This window comes from Gracilinanus agilis, chromosome 6 (assembly GCF_016433145.1).
Source record: "Gracilinanus agilis isolate LMUSP501 chromosome 6, AgileGrace, whole genome shotgun sequence".
Lineage (NCBI taxonomy): Eukaryota > Metazoa > Chordata > Mammalia > Didelphimorphia > Didelphidae > Gracilinanus > Gracilinanus agilis.
This window is the reverse complement of record NC_058135.1, coordinates 290548219-290562041: the sequence shown is the minus strand read 5'-3', so window position 1 is coordinate 290562041 and position 13823 is coordinate 290548219. Positions and strand designations below refer to the sequence as shown.

The window sequence follows — 13823 nt, the reverse complement described above, 5'->3', positions numbered from 1 at the left end:
GGGGGGCCTGCAGCATGGCCCTGGCATAAGGGAGGGGGAGCCATTTAGGGTCTGGGGGGCCTGAGGGGATCGAGGAACTTGTGGGTGGGGTCTAAGGGAATACCTCTTGGACCGGGCCTGAGGGGTCTGTGAGGAGCCTAGGTAGGAGGAGGGGCTAAAGGGATGCCTTGAGCAGATGGGTGGGGCTGAGTAAGAGGCGGGGCCTGAGAGACAGGGGCGGGGCCTGCAGGTGGAGGGGATCTGAATGGAGTCCCAAAGATCCTTTGGAGGTGGAGAGGGCCCCGGGGCTGGTGGGGAGAGATGATGGGCCTCCAGGGCAGTTCTGGGGATAGAGCTGCAGAGAGAGCTCCCACCTTCCAGGAGCCTCCACTCTAGTGAGGGGAGACAACACGCATTGGTGACCCAGCCTCCAGGCAGCAGGAAAGTCAGGGGGCGGCAGCCAGGAAGGGTGGGCCCAGGGGTCTGAAGCACAAGCAGAGGGCCCTTAGGGACTTGGGAAGAAGGAGTGGATGGGGGTGTCAAACTCAAATAAAAATGGGGCCACACCCTGTACCAGGTGCTGCAGGCCACGTGGAGGTGTCATCTCTTTTGGGGTGCTTTTGCTTGTTTGGTCCTGTTTCCCAATTTCATTTTAATCCTGTGTGGCAGCAATGAGTGTATGGTCTGAACTAGGGGACTGAGGAATGGGGTGGGGGGAAAGGAAGGTCTCAGGCTGCCCAATGGCTTCTGTGGATGGAGGGGGGCAGAGGGAGGCCCCAGATCTGAATTCAGTGGCCAGGACCCAGGTTTCCAATTCCCCTCTTTTGCCCAGATGGCCCAGGGGGTGCTCTACTCCCTAGAGGTGACATTGGCTGAGCCGCCCTGCAGCCCCCCCACAGCCTGCAAGCACCCCCAGTCTTCAGAGACCCTGGTAAGTACTTCAAGATCCAAAGCTGGGACAGGTCTGAGCCTGGCTTAGGTGCTGACTTACCTCAGCCCTAACTAGCTCTAACTGGTCAATAAGGCTGAGTCAGCCGCTTCATGAGTGTCACGGGATAGGGAGCTTGACCTAGCAGCCTCCCTTGGCCTCCCCATACACACCCACACCCTGAGTCACACTGAGGAAGCCACCTTCCGGGGAAGGGGCTGGCCCTTGGGGCTCCAGTTCAAGGCCTGTTGGTGGAGGCCTGACTCAGGGGCCCAGGAAAGCCATTCTAGACTGGGGGGGGTGACCTCTGGGCCCCCAGGATCAAAGGGAGAAATTGCTTTGACCTTTTCCTCCATTCTGGGCCAACAGACATTTGTTTTGCACTAACAAGATGCCAAAGTACAAACCAGCAGTGCCTGCCCTCAAAGAGATGCTTCATTCAAGGCTCTCCTAGACATTAGCTGGACAAGGCTCTCAACCTCTAGGAGACTCAGTTTCCCCATCTGTAAAGAGTTGTTGTGAGGCCCAAAGTGTGTAAATAGAATTTTATAGTCTTGAACTACCTTTCCCAGGATTCCTTTCTCATCCCCATGTTGCGTCCTTCCGTTTTTGTAGATAAAAGTTTCTGTAACTCTGTCCTCACTCTCTCTTCTCCCGCTTTTGTGGTCTGGGAAATGGCTCCTTACTCAGGCTATCACTTTCCTCTATTTCAAGGGATTATTCATAAATCTTAGAAAATATAATACTGGAAGTATTGAATATTAATTTTTAATCTTATAAAAGGAAAAGCAGTTTGGAAAATATGGCATGGTGGGAAAACCCTGAACTTAGAGAAGGGTCTGGGTTCAGATCTTGCTTTGCCATTTCCTATTGGGAGACTTTGGAGGAGGTTCCCTGGCTTCATATGGCAGATGATGGGATTGGCTCAGATGTCCTCTATGAACTAAGTTTACTCGTGCCAAAGAATGTACACTTATTAAGTGCCTATTGTGTGCCAGGCACTGTGCTATGTAATGGGGTATGCAGAGATCTAAATGAAACCATCCCTGCCCTCAAGGAAGTGATGGTGATGGTAATGGTACAAGGGAGAAGGTGGGGCAAAGAGCTCTCAGAAAGTCTGAAGAAGAGGAGAGCCCTTGGAGGACCCTTAGTCCAGGAAGGATCATGGGATCTTGGCTTCTGACCTGGAAGGAACCTTGGAGACCGTCCAGGCCAGCCCCCCATTTTACACATAAAAACAGAATCTCAGGTGGGAAGGGGACTTGTCCAAGGTCAACCAGTAGATAAATATCTAAATCAAGATTTGAACCCAAGTCTTCTCGACTCCAAGTGGTCTGCCTCTCTAGGAAGCTCAGGGTGCCCTTAGTTGCCATGACGCCTTGCCCCAACTCTGTTCCCCACTTCCCAAACTCAGTTCTACTCCCTTCCCTCCCCCAATGTGGGCACATTCCTCTGTCTCAGCTTTGTTGCTTTGAAGTCCTGGACCAGATATGGGCCAAACAGACGCTGCTGGAGCAAGACTGCGGTCAGCCTGGTGAGAAGAGAGAGCCTGCCCAGATCCCCAAGGGAGTGGGGGAGTGGGGGTGGGCTTGGGGCTCACAGAACCGGGGCTGTGCTCTTCCTTTCATCCTGCCCAGGCTCCCAGCCTCTTCTCTGGAGTTCTGACCATCAGCGTCCTCCTGGCCTCCCATCTAAGGCGAGAAACCAGAGCAGTCCGGATGCGGGCTTGTCGGCCGGGCCCCACAGCTCGTCCTTGCCCAGGACGGTAAGCGTCCCCTCCCCTCCTCCCCAGTGTGGACAGCGAGCCCTTGGAAGTTCACTCCCCCACCCCCCTTCTGTTTCAGAGCGACTCAGTGGAGCTCATCAGCCTCTTCAAGGACTTCCTCACCACCTACAACAAGAGCTATGCCAATGCCACAGGTGAGCGCCCTCTGCCACCCGGGCACTTAAGGTCGTGGCTCCCGAGAGGATGATAATGGCATTTTTGCTTATAATGGTATCGCGGTTGGGTAGCCGATGGCCCGAGGGATAGAGCTTGAAGGCCTGAGTTCAGATCCAGCCTCAGCCTGTGTGACCCTGAGCTAGTCACTGAACTGCTGTCTGCCTCCGTTTCCTCATGCGCAAAATAGATGTGATCCTAGCACCTCCCGGTCAGGATTGTGAGGATTGATGAGATCATATTTGTAAAGTTCCCTGCACGACGTAGAGGGGGAGCGGGGAACGCTCCAGGTATTTGCTGTTGTTCATTGCTCTCCGTGCCTCAGGTCTCCCTCTGCTTTTCCTTTTAAACTCTACCTTCTGTCTTTGGACTAGGATAGATCCCTTCCATAAGGGCTAGGCAATGGGGGTTAGGTGACTTGCCCAGGGTCACGCAGCTAGGAAGTGTCTGAGGTCGGATTTGAACCCAGAACCTCCTGTCTGACCTGGCTTCATCCACTGAGCCACCCAATGGCTGCTGCTTATTTGTGTTTTGACCTAGCAGCTGCTATAAAGTGATGCCATAGAAAGACGTGTGGGTCACTTCTGCCAGCCTCCAGGCCTTTAAGGGTCAGAGGGCCGTTAACAAGCGTTTAGGAAGTGCCACTCTGTGCCAGGTGCCAGCTCAGGAAGGGCTTTACACACGTGGCCTCACGGGACAAAATCAAACCCTGCCAGCCTGGCCCCGAGCTTCTTGGACCTTCCTCCGCTTCCCACGCTTTCTCTTCCTCCTACGTCCCATCTCTGGGGCTTTGCCCAGGCCGCCCCCACGCCAGGCATGCCCTCCTTCCTTCTGCCTCCATCCTGCGGGAGCCTTCCCTGATCTGGCGGCCGTTCTGGTGACTCGTGTATGTCTCTTCTCCTCCGGGAGAGCCCGAGTTCCCCGAGGACGGGGGCTGCCGGTCTGGCCTTGGATTCCCCAGTGATTGAGCCCGGCTTGGCACGCAGGAGGGGTTTGTTCATGTCTTTTCCCCAATCCTGCCCTCGAGGGGCTCCCACCCTAATGGGGGACACGACGCCCCTTTAATGTGTCCCCACAGAGATGCCCCCAGGGCCCGGGCATCCCAGAGTCCGCCGGCTAAGCCTCTCCTCCTCCTCACAGAGACCCAACGACGTCTGGGCATCTTTGCCCGGAACCTGGAGCTGGCCCGCAAGATGCAGGCGTTGGACCAGGGTTCTGCTGAGTACGGTGTCACCAAGTTCAGTGACCTCACAGGTACCCGTCGGTCTCCCGTGGGGCTCCGCTTCGATGGGGCTCCCCAGGCGGCGGTGCGGCCTGCCAGGCCCTCCTGAGAGTAGCCCCCTCACCCCGGCTCTGCTCCCCCTCCCCGGGTGCCTCCCCTCCCTGGGCTGCTTCCCCAAAGGCGGCCGTTTCTCCCCACAGAAGAGGAGTTTCGCACTTTCTATCTGAACCCTCTATTAAGCAGCCTCCCAGGCCAAGCCCTGAGGCCGGCCCCAGCGGCCAGAGGTCCAGCCCCTGCCTCCTGGGACTGGAGAGAACACGGGGCCGTCACTGAAGTCAAGAATCAGGTGAAAGATGGGTGAGGGGAGAGCCCTGGGGGGCTAAGAGGGGGGAGAGGGCGGGCGGGGCTCCGGGCCCCCGAGCGGCTCACCGCTCCTCCTCCTCTCTCCAGGGCATGTGTGGGTCCTGCTGGGCCTTCTCGGTGACCGGCAACGTGGAGGGGCAGTGGTTTCTCCGCCACGGGACCCTGCTGGCCCTTTCTGAGCAGGGTAAGGACGGCTCCGGCCCGAGACCTTCTCTTGGCCTCCCCTGACCGCCGGGCACCTCGTGACGCCTTTGTTCCTCCTTGTAGAGCTGGTGGATTGCGACACGCTGGACCAAGCCTGTGGCGGAGGCCTTCCCTCGAATGCCTACACAGCTATTGAGACACTGGGTAGGGAGCGAGCCGGGAGGCAGGCCCCGAGGAGGGGGCTTGGCCAGCTCTCCTGCCCCCTCCCCTCTCCCAACCCCGGCTCTGCTCGGCTTCCCTTCCCCAGGTGGGCTCGAGACGGAGAAGGACTACAGTTACGAGGGCCGCAAGGAGCGGTGCAGCTTCTCCCCTGACAAGGCCCGAGCCTACATCAACAGCTCGGTGGACCTGAGCCGCGATGAGGAAGGTAGAGGGGGGCGCACTGCAGGGGGTTCTCCTGAGGAAGTGCCTCGGGGGCCCGAGCCCGAGTAACCAGCCCTTTTTGCTTCCCCCGTCCCAGAGCTCGCCGCCTGGCTGGCCGAGAACGGCCCCGTCTCCATCGCGCTCAACGCCTTCGCCATGCAGGTGAGAGAGGGCCCCCGGGACCCCCCAGCCCTCCGGAGGGGACGGGCCGCCCCCCGGTCTAACCTGCCCCTCTCTCCCCAGTTCTACCGCCGCGGGGTCTCCCACCCATTCCGGCCCCTGTGCAGCCCCTGGTTCATCGACCATGCCGTGCTGCTCGTGGGCTACGGCGACCGTAAGTCACCAGCATCCCCGGGCCGCGCGGGTGGGGGTCTCATGACAGAGAAATGGGGGCCCGGGCTATCTCTGAGCCATCACTGGCTTCTGCTCCCCAGGCTCCGGCATCCCCTTCTGGGCCATCAAGAACAGCTGGGGCCCTGACTGGGGCGAGGAGGTAAGATGCTGCCCCGCCCCCCCCCGCCTCCCCAGTTCCATGCCCCCAATGTCTCCCCTAATCTCTCTTCCCCTCCCCCCGCACAGGGTTATTATTACTTATATCGGGGTGCCCGGGCCTGTGGGATGAACACCATGGCCAGCTCTGCCATCGTGGACTAGCGAGCCCACCCCGGGCCGGAACCGGTAACAGCGGCGCCCCCTCTGGGCAGGGCAGCGTCCCAGCCCGGCCCGTGAACTCAGACCTCTAGACTAGCGTGACTCGTTCTCCTCGACCTGGCAGGGCCGCCCCCACCCGCCCCCTGCCCGGGCTGTGGGAGGGCAAAGACGGGCCCAGCGAGGCAGGACCGCCGGGGGCTGCTCCAGGATCTGTCCAGGGGTCGCTACTCATTCTGATCCCATACCAGCTCCTGCAGGCACTGAGCCTCAGTTTCCCTCTCTGTACAATGGTTTGGACTCTCCTGGCTGAGATGAAAACTGTCTGTTATGGCCGAAGCCTTGTGCCCGGCACCCTCTTAGCATCAATAAAGTTAGGTCCTGACCCGGGTCTGGATTGGTTGCGCCGCCTCCGGGGTCCGTCCAGGGCCGGTCAGACAGACCCTGGTGCGGCCGCAGCCTGGCAGAGCCCCGGAAGTGCTCCCTGCTTCAGTCTCGGGCCTCTGCCTGCTCGGCTGCCCTGGACTTCCCAAAGGCCAGGCTGCCCACGCCTGCCCCGGCACCCCCGGGCCCTCCGTCCAGCATTTTAAGGCCTTCCTGGCTTGGCCCCATCCTGCGTCTTCCTGCTGAACCTCCCACGTGGCGTGGCACGTCTGGGATGCTCTCCCTCCTCTCCCTCCTCTCCTTCCTCTCCCTCCCCAGGTCCCAGCACGGGGCAGACCCCTGCCCTCAGCCCCTTCTGCTCCTCCTGAGTCCATGGAAGAGCACCAAGCAGGGGCTGTTTCCTGAGAGCCCCAGTGACTGACTGGCCCTCGACCTCACTCATGTCTCCTCAGGGGCCCCCAAAGGCCACGAGGAGGGGGAGGGGGCGTGCTGTCCTGGCCCCACGGAGCTTCTGACCCCCCCACGGGGTGGAGATGGGATCTGAGCCAGCCGAGACGGAGCTTTATTGAGTACAACCAGTGCCTTGGAAGGGGCGAGGGGGCAAAGGGGTTCCCGGGAGAATCGGGGGGAGGGGGGTCTGCGAGCCACAACTTGAGTGCTGGCCGAGAAGGGGTTCCCAGGGAAGGGGCTGGGGTCAGAGGTCGCTCTCCCCGTAGAGGGCACTGGAGAAGGCTACGTAGTCCAGAGCCCCCGAGGGCGCCCCAGGCCCGGTGTAGGGGGCCATCCGGCGGATGCAGTACTCGGCCTGCTCTGGCGGTAGCTCCCGCCGCAGCTCCTCGCCTGTGATGTAATTCTGCAGGAGGGATGGGGGACGGCTCAGATCCTGCCTGACCCCCCCAGAGACAGGGGAGACCATGACCGAAGTCGGGGAGCTGAAGCCCCCATCCCCCAAGACTCACCTTGTCTCCAGCCAAGATCTTGAAGGAGGCCACAACCTGCTCGGCCGTGTCCGTCTCGGCCGTCTCCCGGGTCATGAAGTCAATGAAGGCCTGGAAGGTGACCACCCCAGCTGCGTTGGGGTCCACCATCGTCATGATGCGAGCAAACTCGACTTCTCCCTGCAGAGGCAAACCCAGTCATTCATTCCTCCCTCTGAAAAAGCATTGACTGAGGCAGCTGAGTGACTGGGTGGGTAGAGGCGAGAGGTCCTGGGTTCAAATATGGCCCCAGCGGTATGACCCTGGGCAAGTCACTAGCTCTCTACTTTGGAATCGATATTGAGTCCAAGATGGAAGGTAAGGGTCAAAAAAGTTTTTTTTATCAAGGACCCCCTTTGTGCCAGGCCCCAGGCTGGGCAATGAAGATACAAAGATGAAATAGTCCCTGCCCTCAAGGGGCCTTTTCTTTGTACTGGCTGGGAAGCACACGGACAGAGTAATGGGGGGCCCAGGAAAGGCCTCAAAGAAGCAGGGCGAGGATGCTGCCTATTCTAGGGCTAGGGACACAGCCTTGGCAAAGGCTTGGAGATGGGAGATGGACTTGTGTGCAGGGAGGAGAGAATGGGCAGGACAGGAAGGAGAGCCGTGCTGCCAGGCCTTGAAGGTCAGCTTGTGAAGGTGAAAGAAAACAGGTTTGTGTTCTGTGCTAGAAGCATTCGAGGGGCTTTCAGGGCCTGGGCCTCAGGAATGCCTCTGACAGGTGTTGGCAAGAGGAGGCCAGGCTGGGGCTAAGCCTCCATATGGGTCTCCCCAGGAGGATCAGCAGAGCTGGGCTCGGAGGACCAGGAAGAGGAGCGAGGCCTGGGGAAATGCTCACCAAGTCGTAGCCCATGGAGATGAGGCAGGCTCGGAAATCATCGGGCTCCATCATGCCGTTTCGCTTCTGTGATTGGCAGAGACCCCATCAGGCCTTGAGCCTGTCCGCTTCCCTTCCTGCCCACCACTGCCCCCTCACTGGCCAGGCCAGGGCAGTGTCCTCTCCTGCTCCTGGGCCTCACGAGCCTTCCGGGCAGCCTGCCCGCCCACCCTTCCCTCGGCTCCAGCTGGGACCCTGCTCTCACCCGGTCAAAATGGTTGAAGGAGGCCCGGAACTCATTGAGCTGTTCTTGGCTCAGGCCCTTGGCATCCCGGGTCAGCACCTGGTTTTCTACCTCATTGATGGTCCTGGCGATGGAGGTGAGCAACTGCTCCCAGCCCACACGGATATGCTGGAGGGAGGACAGGACGGGAAGATGAAGATAACTTGGATGGCAGCAACCAAAGTGGAATGGAAGAACAGATGGCACCAGGCCTTCCAGCCCTGAGATCCCTGGAGGCCAGGGATCTGGATTCAAATTGTGATGGGACACCTGATATTTCTTCCTCTTGGCCAAGTCAATTTCTTTCTCTGGGACTCAGTTTCCTTATTGACAAAATAAGAGGGTTCAAAGATATAATCTGAGGCCCTCCCAGCCCTGACATTACGTGTCCTAAGTCCCCTCCGGGCCCTGACATTCCATGTTCTAAGACCCTTCCTAGCCCTGACATCCTAGGTTCTAGGCCCTCTCCAACATCTATCATAACCTGTTCTAAGCTCTTCCCAGCTCTAACATCTCCTGTTCTAAGGTCTCTTCCAAGCTCTGACATCCCCTGTTCTAAGCACCCCCTGTCCCAGGGGAGCGGAGCCTAGGTAGATGGCAGCTTAGGACAAAAGCTGAAACCTCTCTGACAATCCTTCCAAGCCAATCTTTAAAAAGAACCTCAAAATGACAGAACTCAAAGACCAACAGCAAGGCAGAATGTGGGGGCCCTCCTGCTGAACACAACTTGAAAGGTAGGCAGAGAGTGGATTTTCATGGGGCAAGGGAGAACTGGAAGCAAAACACACAGAGGAGTGCTGGCTGACCACCTCTCCACCTACCACACCAGATTCCACTTCTGAGTACAGGCTAACTTTAGCATTCCAGGGCGAGGGCTACATTAACAAAAGAGCAGCTCGTTCCCTGGCACCAGCCCACAGTGAAGCCCAGAAGTCCATAGCATTGGGCCCTTTCAAGCTTGCACTGCTACACACAGTCATAGTCCCAGGGCAAAATAGCTCACAGAGGGTCATAGAACCCTACAAGCCAGCAGAGGAGACAGAATCAGCAAGCAGCTTTCAGAATTCCCAGTCCAGAGGTTCTGGGTTCAAATCTGGCCTCAGACACTTCCCAGCTGTGTGACCCTGGGCAAGTCACTTAACCCCCATTGCCTACCCTTACCACTCTTCTGCCTTGGAGCCAATACATAGTATTGACTCCAAGACAGAAGGTAAGGAGTTAAAAAAAAAATTCCCAGTCTACAGGTAAAAAAAAAAAAGCTGGTAAAATGAGCAAACAGCAAAAGTAACATTTAACTCTTGAAAATGTCTATGGTACAGGGCAGCTGGGTAGCTCAGTGGATTGAGAGCCAGGCCTAGAGACTGGAGGTCCTAGGTTCAAATCTGGCCTCAGACACTGCCCAGCTGTGTGACCCTGGGCAAGTCACTTGTCCCCCATTGCCTACCCTTACCACTCTTCTCTTCTACCTAGGAGCCAATACACAGAAGTTAAGGGCTTAAAAATAAATAAATAAATGTTTATGAAAAAAAAAAAAAAATTTAGACTTGGGCTAATGACTTCAGGAAACATCAAGAAACAAAATAAAATCAAAAGAATGGAAAAATAGAAGAAAATATGAAATATCTCATTGGAAAAAAAAACAATTTACATGGAAAATAGATCTAGGAGAGACAATTTAAGAATTTTTGGACCACCTGAGAGTCATGACCAAAAACAAACAAACAAACAAAAAAAAACCCCGTAGACATTATATTACAAGAAATTATCAAAGAGAACCGCCTTGATGTTCTAACTTTGCTTCCAGCTCTCATATCCCCTATTCTGAGCTCTCTCCTAGCCCTGACATTCCCCATTCTCTAGGCTTGAGAAGTCACCCAGTTGTTTCTAGCCTTTGCCTCAGAGATGTAGGTTTATCTAAGGAGCTCAACAACAGCTGGAAAGGGTCCCACTGGTGCCATGTGCTTGGCAGCAAACCATCCCTCATGAGGAATCCCTGATCAAGGTCCACTTCTGTTCCAAGAGCTACAGAGTCAGTGTCTGTGGACTGGACATGTAGATGGACTGGAATGGGACTAGATGGGCAAACTACGGCCTGTGGGCCAGATGCAGCTCCCTGAAATGTTCTATCTGGCTGTGAGACATTATTCCTAATCTGAGGAATACAATGAGTAGGATACAATACAATGAAACTTCGAAAGAGTTGCCCTAGAAACAGACTGACAGAGGAGTATTTCCTATTCTTTGGCCCCCTCTTTAAAAGGTTTGCCCAGCACTGGAATAGGCCATAAGGAGCTCTACAAATGAGGAGGGCAGAGAATCCCAGAGCTCAGGAAGCCAACTGGGAGGCCATGAGGACTGCAGAGGTATAAATAAGAATGTCCTAAGGGGGGCTGAACTCAGATCAAAGGCCAGTACTGTCTTGGCCCCAGAAGGCAGATCATGACACCTGGATCCGTCTTCCCACTTGAGGGGGGTGGGGGGGAGGCCTGTGGGAGCTGAATGCTGCATATGTTGTCAGACGGGGACATTTCAGTGGTCAGTTTTGTTTGGCTGTTTTTGTTTCATGGGTGAGTGCTATGGGGGATGCATCATTGGAACATTATCGTCATGTAAGAGAAGGAGATATTTTAGTGCCCCCAACCCATCCCCCCACCCCCCGCAGCAGCTAAATGGCACAGTAGATAGAATGTTAAGCCTGGAGTCAGGAAGACCTGAGTTCAAATTGGCCTCAGACACTCCCTAGCTGTGTGACCCTGAGCAAGACACTTAACCCTGCCTGCCTCACTTTCCTCATCTGTAAAGTGAGCTGGAGAAGGAAATGGCAAACTGCTCCAATGCCTCTACCCCAAGAAAACCCCAAACGGGGTCCCAAAAAGCTGGACAAGCCTAAAAATGAAAAACCCTCCACAGGGCCCCCTTCTGACACCCTTCCCTTGGTTGGGCAGGTGTCCCCCCTCTGTCTGGTCCCCCACCAACCTCCATGCTGTAGACGGTGTGCTTGTTATCAAACACCAGGCTCTCCTGCAGCAGCTGGTGGTCACCCTCAAGCCGGTCCACGTTGCTCTTATAGTTAATGATGTTTTGTTCCTGCTGCCTCAGTCCTGCCATCTGTTCTTCTAAGGAGCCAGCCAGCCCCACAGCCAGGCGTCCAACTTCCTGCAGGGGTCAAAGACAGTGTAGCCCTAGTTGGAGCTATAACGAGGGTGAGGCAACTAGAGCTTTGACCTCAGATGCCAACTTTGGGGGGCACACTCTTCCCCATGCAAATGCCTCTACCATGATGCTCCCCGTGTATTGCCTTTTCCCTGCCTTTGCCTGATCTCAGAGAATGATGATCAGTGCCGTGGGGTCACGGGTTGAGCTCTGGGTGATTTCACCTAACTGGGCACAGTCCCTGTACCCCATGTCACAAGTCCATGCCTGGATCCCTACATCGAACCTTTGTGGAGAGCCAGAATCCATAAGAAAGGGCTTGCTTGCCCAGGTGGGATCCCTAGTCTTTTCCATATCCTGGGAATGGCCTGACCCTACCCTCTTTTTAGGTCTTTGCCTCTGAGGGCTGTTCTGGGGCTCTATTTTCCAGTCCTGAGGGAGATCTTTCTCTGAAGAGGACTTTGTGTCTTGAGGTCTGAATCTTCCCATCCAACTGAATTTTCATCAGCCCCCTCTCCCCCAATTCCCCCTTAAATCCCTGCTGCATCCCCAGGCCCAGGTCCCTCCTCCTCAGGGAGGAAGCCTGCCCTTTGGGGGACCCAAGATGGCAGTGCAGGCACCTAGGGGCCAAAGACAGCCAGGATAGGGCCCGCCCTCCTCCCCGGACGGCTGGGCATTGTCCCCAACTCTCCACACCTCTACTTTTCCCTGAATCCAAGGGCCGATAGCATTGGCCTGAGCCGCGAACTGTCTGCGCAGCCTCTCATTGGCCTGCTGGCGGGCGAGCTCCTCTTGCAGGGTCTGGTCACGGCTGGGCACCAGTTTCCGCACCTGGGCAATCAGGAGGTTGGGATCAGGTGGCTAGGGCTATGGGGGGGGTGGGCTGGCCACACTGGGGGCAGGCCCTGGTGGCCCTGTGGGCATGGCAGGGCAGAGAGGAAGCTTCCCCCAGGCCCCCAGCTGCCTGGCCTTTGTTCATGCCTCCATGCTTCCATGCCATTTGCACATTAAAAGGTTGGTTCTCTGAGGGCAGGACCATGGGTCTGGCTTTTTGCTGTCGTGCAGCTGGCCCATATTGCACCCTCTCTTGATGTTTCCTGGCTGATGGCAGAAGCCCTAGGGTCAGGGGAAGAGAATTCTTGGGGTCCTGGGCTGGGGCTGACTGCTCTACTCACCTTTGACAGGCTATGTGGCAATTACTCGTTGTCAATCAACTAATAAGCACTTATTAATCACCTACTATGTGCTATTGGAGCTATAAAGATCCAAATTGTTCCTCTCTAGGCCCACCGAGGGCTGTACTGGGGAGGCAAGGGGAGAAGTAAGATGGGCACAGAAGTCCTGCTTCTGACTCTCACTAGCCGGGAGAGGCACAGGACCTGTGAGCCTCAGTTTACCCATCTGTTTGATGAGGACTCATAATCCCTACCTCAGAGTGTTCTGTGAAGTGTGGTGCAAAAGGCAAAAAGGCTCCATTCGGTGGAACTTTCTTTTGAAACAGTGGAAGAGACAGGTGAGAGGTGAGAAGGGTTTGGGCTGGAGAGGGCAGCACCCACTGGGTGAGGCCGACTCACCATCTCCCACTTGCTGGTGATGTCCTGGGGTGTGAGGCTGATGTAAGGGTTGGAGCCGCTCACGCTCAGGCGCAGCCCGTAGGTCTGGCAGATCTTCTGAATCTCCCCCTGAATGCCCAGGATGGCGCCCCGCTCCCGGTCAGCCTCGGGCAGAGTGGCCTTGAACTGCTCGTGAGCGGTGATGAGGCTCTGAGGAACGTCAGGGAGAGGATCGGCTCGGCGGCTTCCTGCCCCCCTCCTTTCCCGCCAGCCAAGGGGGTGCCTCGGGCTGGCCAGGAGAGGTGGCCCGCAGGGGCTCGGCTTTATAAGGTGGGGGGAGCCGTCCCCTCCCGGGGTTTCTACACCCCCACCCCGGCCCCTCACGCTCAGACCCTCCCTAAGCGGAAGTGTGCTCAGCCCACGGTCAGCCCAAGAGATGGGGAGAGAGACGGCCCGCAGCAGCAGCTGACCCGCGGGGCCAGCAGTCAGCAGCCGTAGACCCTCCGGAGAGCGGCCCAAGAGCGCCCCGCCCATGAAGGAGCAGCTGGGACGCCATTGGTCCCAGGGCAGCCAATGACTGGAGAGCAACCAAGGGCGAGGCGGCTCATTGGTGGAAAGAGCAAGAGGGCGGGGTCTCTCACTTGGCATTCCATGAGCTCAGGGACCCCGCTGGGGAGAAACTCCTTCTGGAGCTGGATGGCCCACCTGGGTCTCCTCCACCGAATGCACCAGCCACACGTCCTGCAGGTCCTCCACTGCCCCATCCAGCCAGTTGTTGAAAGGGGCCGCCCGTCGGGCAAACTCCAATTGCAGCTGGTCTATGGTTTCTAGGAGCTTCTCCATCCTCTGGGAAGGAGGGGGCAGAAGGAGGGGTGCCCAAAGGATTTGGCCTGCCTTGCTCTCCCCAACCTTTCCCTCTCCTTCCTTCCTTCCTTCCTTCCTTCCTTCCTTCCTTCCTTCCTTCCTTCCTTCCTTCCTTCCTTCCTTCCTTCCTTCTTTCTTTCCTTCCT

General features: G+C 56.9%; 2 protein-coding genes across 2 annotated transcripts; one reads left to right on the top strand and one right to left on the bottom strand.

Moving 5' to 3' along the window:
• The first annotated feature begins 811 nt into the window (after positions 1-811).
• Positions 812-6031, top strand: CTSF (cathepsin F). Its single transcript, XM_044682042.1, has 13 exons — positions 812-910; positions 2369-2441; positions 2545-2672; positions 2752-2827; positions 3987-4100; positions 4269-4414; positions 4519-4615; positions 4699-4779; positions 4883-5002; positions 5096-5160; positions 5242-5332; positions 5433-5491; positions 5578-6031. Exons 1-13 carry the CDS (start codon positions 812-814, stop codon positions 5650-5652), a joined length of 1224 nt encoding a protein of 407 aa, XP_044537977.1. The 3' UTR covers positions 5653-6031.
• A 538-nt stretch (positions 6032-6569) lies between these two features.
• ACTN3 (actinin alpha 3) lies at positions 6570-13725 on the bottom strand (the record flags this gene model as incomplete). The annotated part of the gene is made up of 8 exons (XM_044682290.1): positions 6570-6883; positions 6990-7148; positions 7846-7911; positions 8090-8236; positions 11084-11263; positions 11957-12091; positions 12835-13023; positions 13519-13725. Coding segments are annotated over 8 exons (1242 nt in total), but the record flags the coding sequence as incomplete, so codon positions are not given.
• Between the last annotated feature and the right edge of the window lie 98 nt (positions 13726-13823).

Bases quoted from the DNA above. Each gene is read 5' to 3' on its own strand.
- CTSF (XM_044682042.1), top strand. From the start codon at position 812: ATGGCCCAGGGGGTGCTCTACTCCCTAGAGGTGACATTGGCTGAGCCG. The intron at 5,003-5,095 runs GTAGAGGGGGGC...CCCCCGTCCCAG, and splicing joins CCTGAGCCGCGATGAGGAAG to AGCTCGCCGCCTGGCTGGCC. The intron at 5,161-5,241 runs GTGAGAGAGGGC...CTCTCTCCCCAG, and splicing joins TCAACGCCTTCGCCATGCAG to TTCTACCGCCGCGGGGTCTC.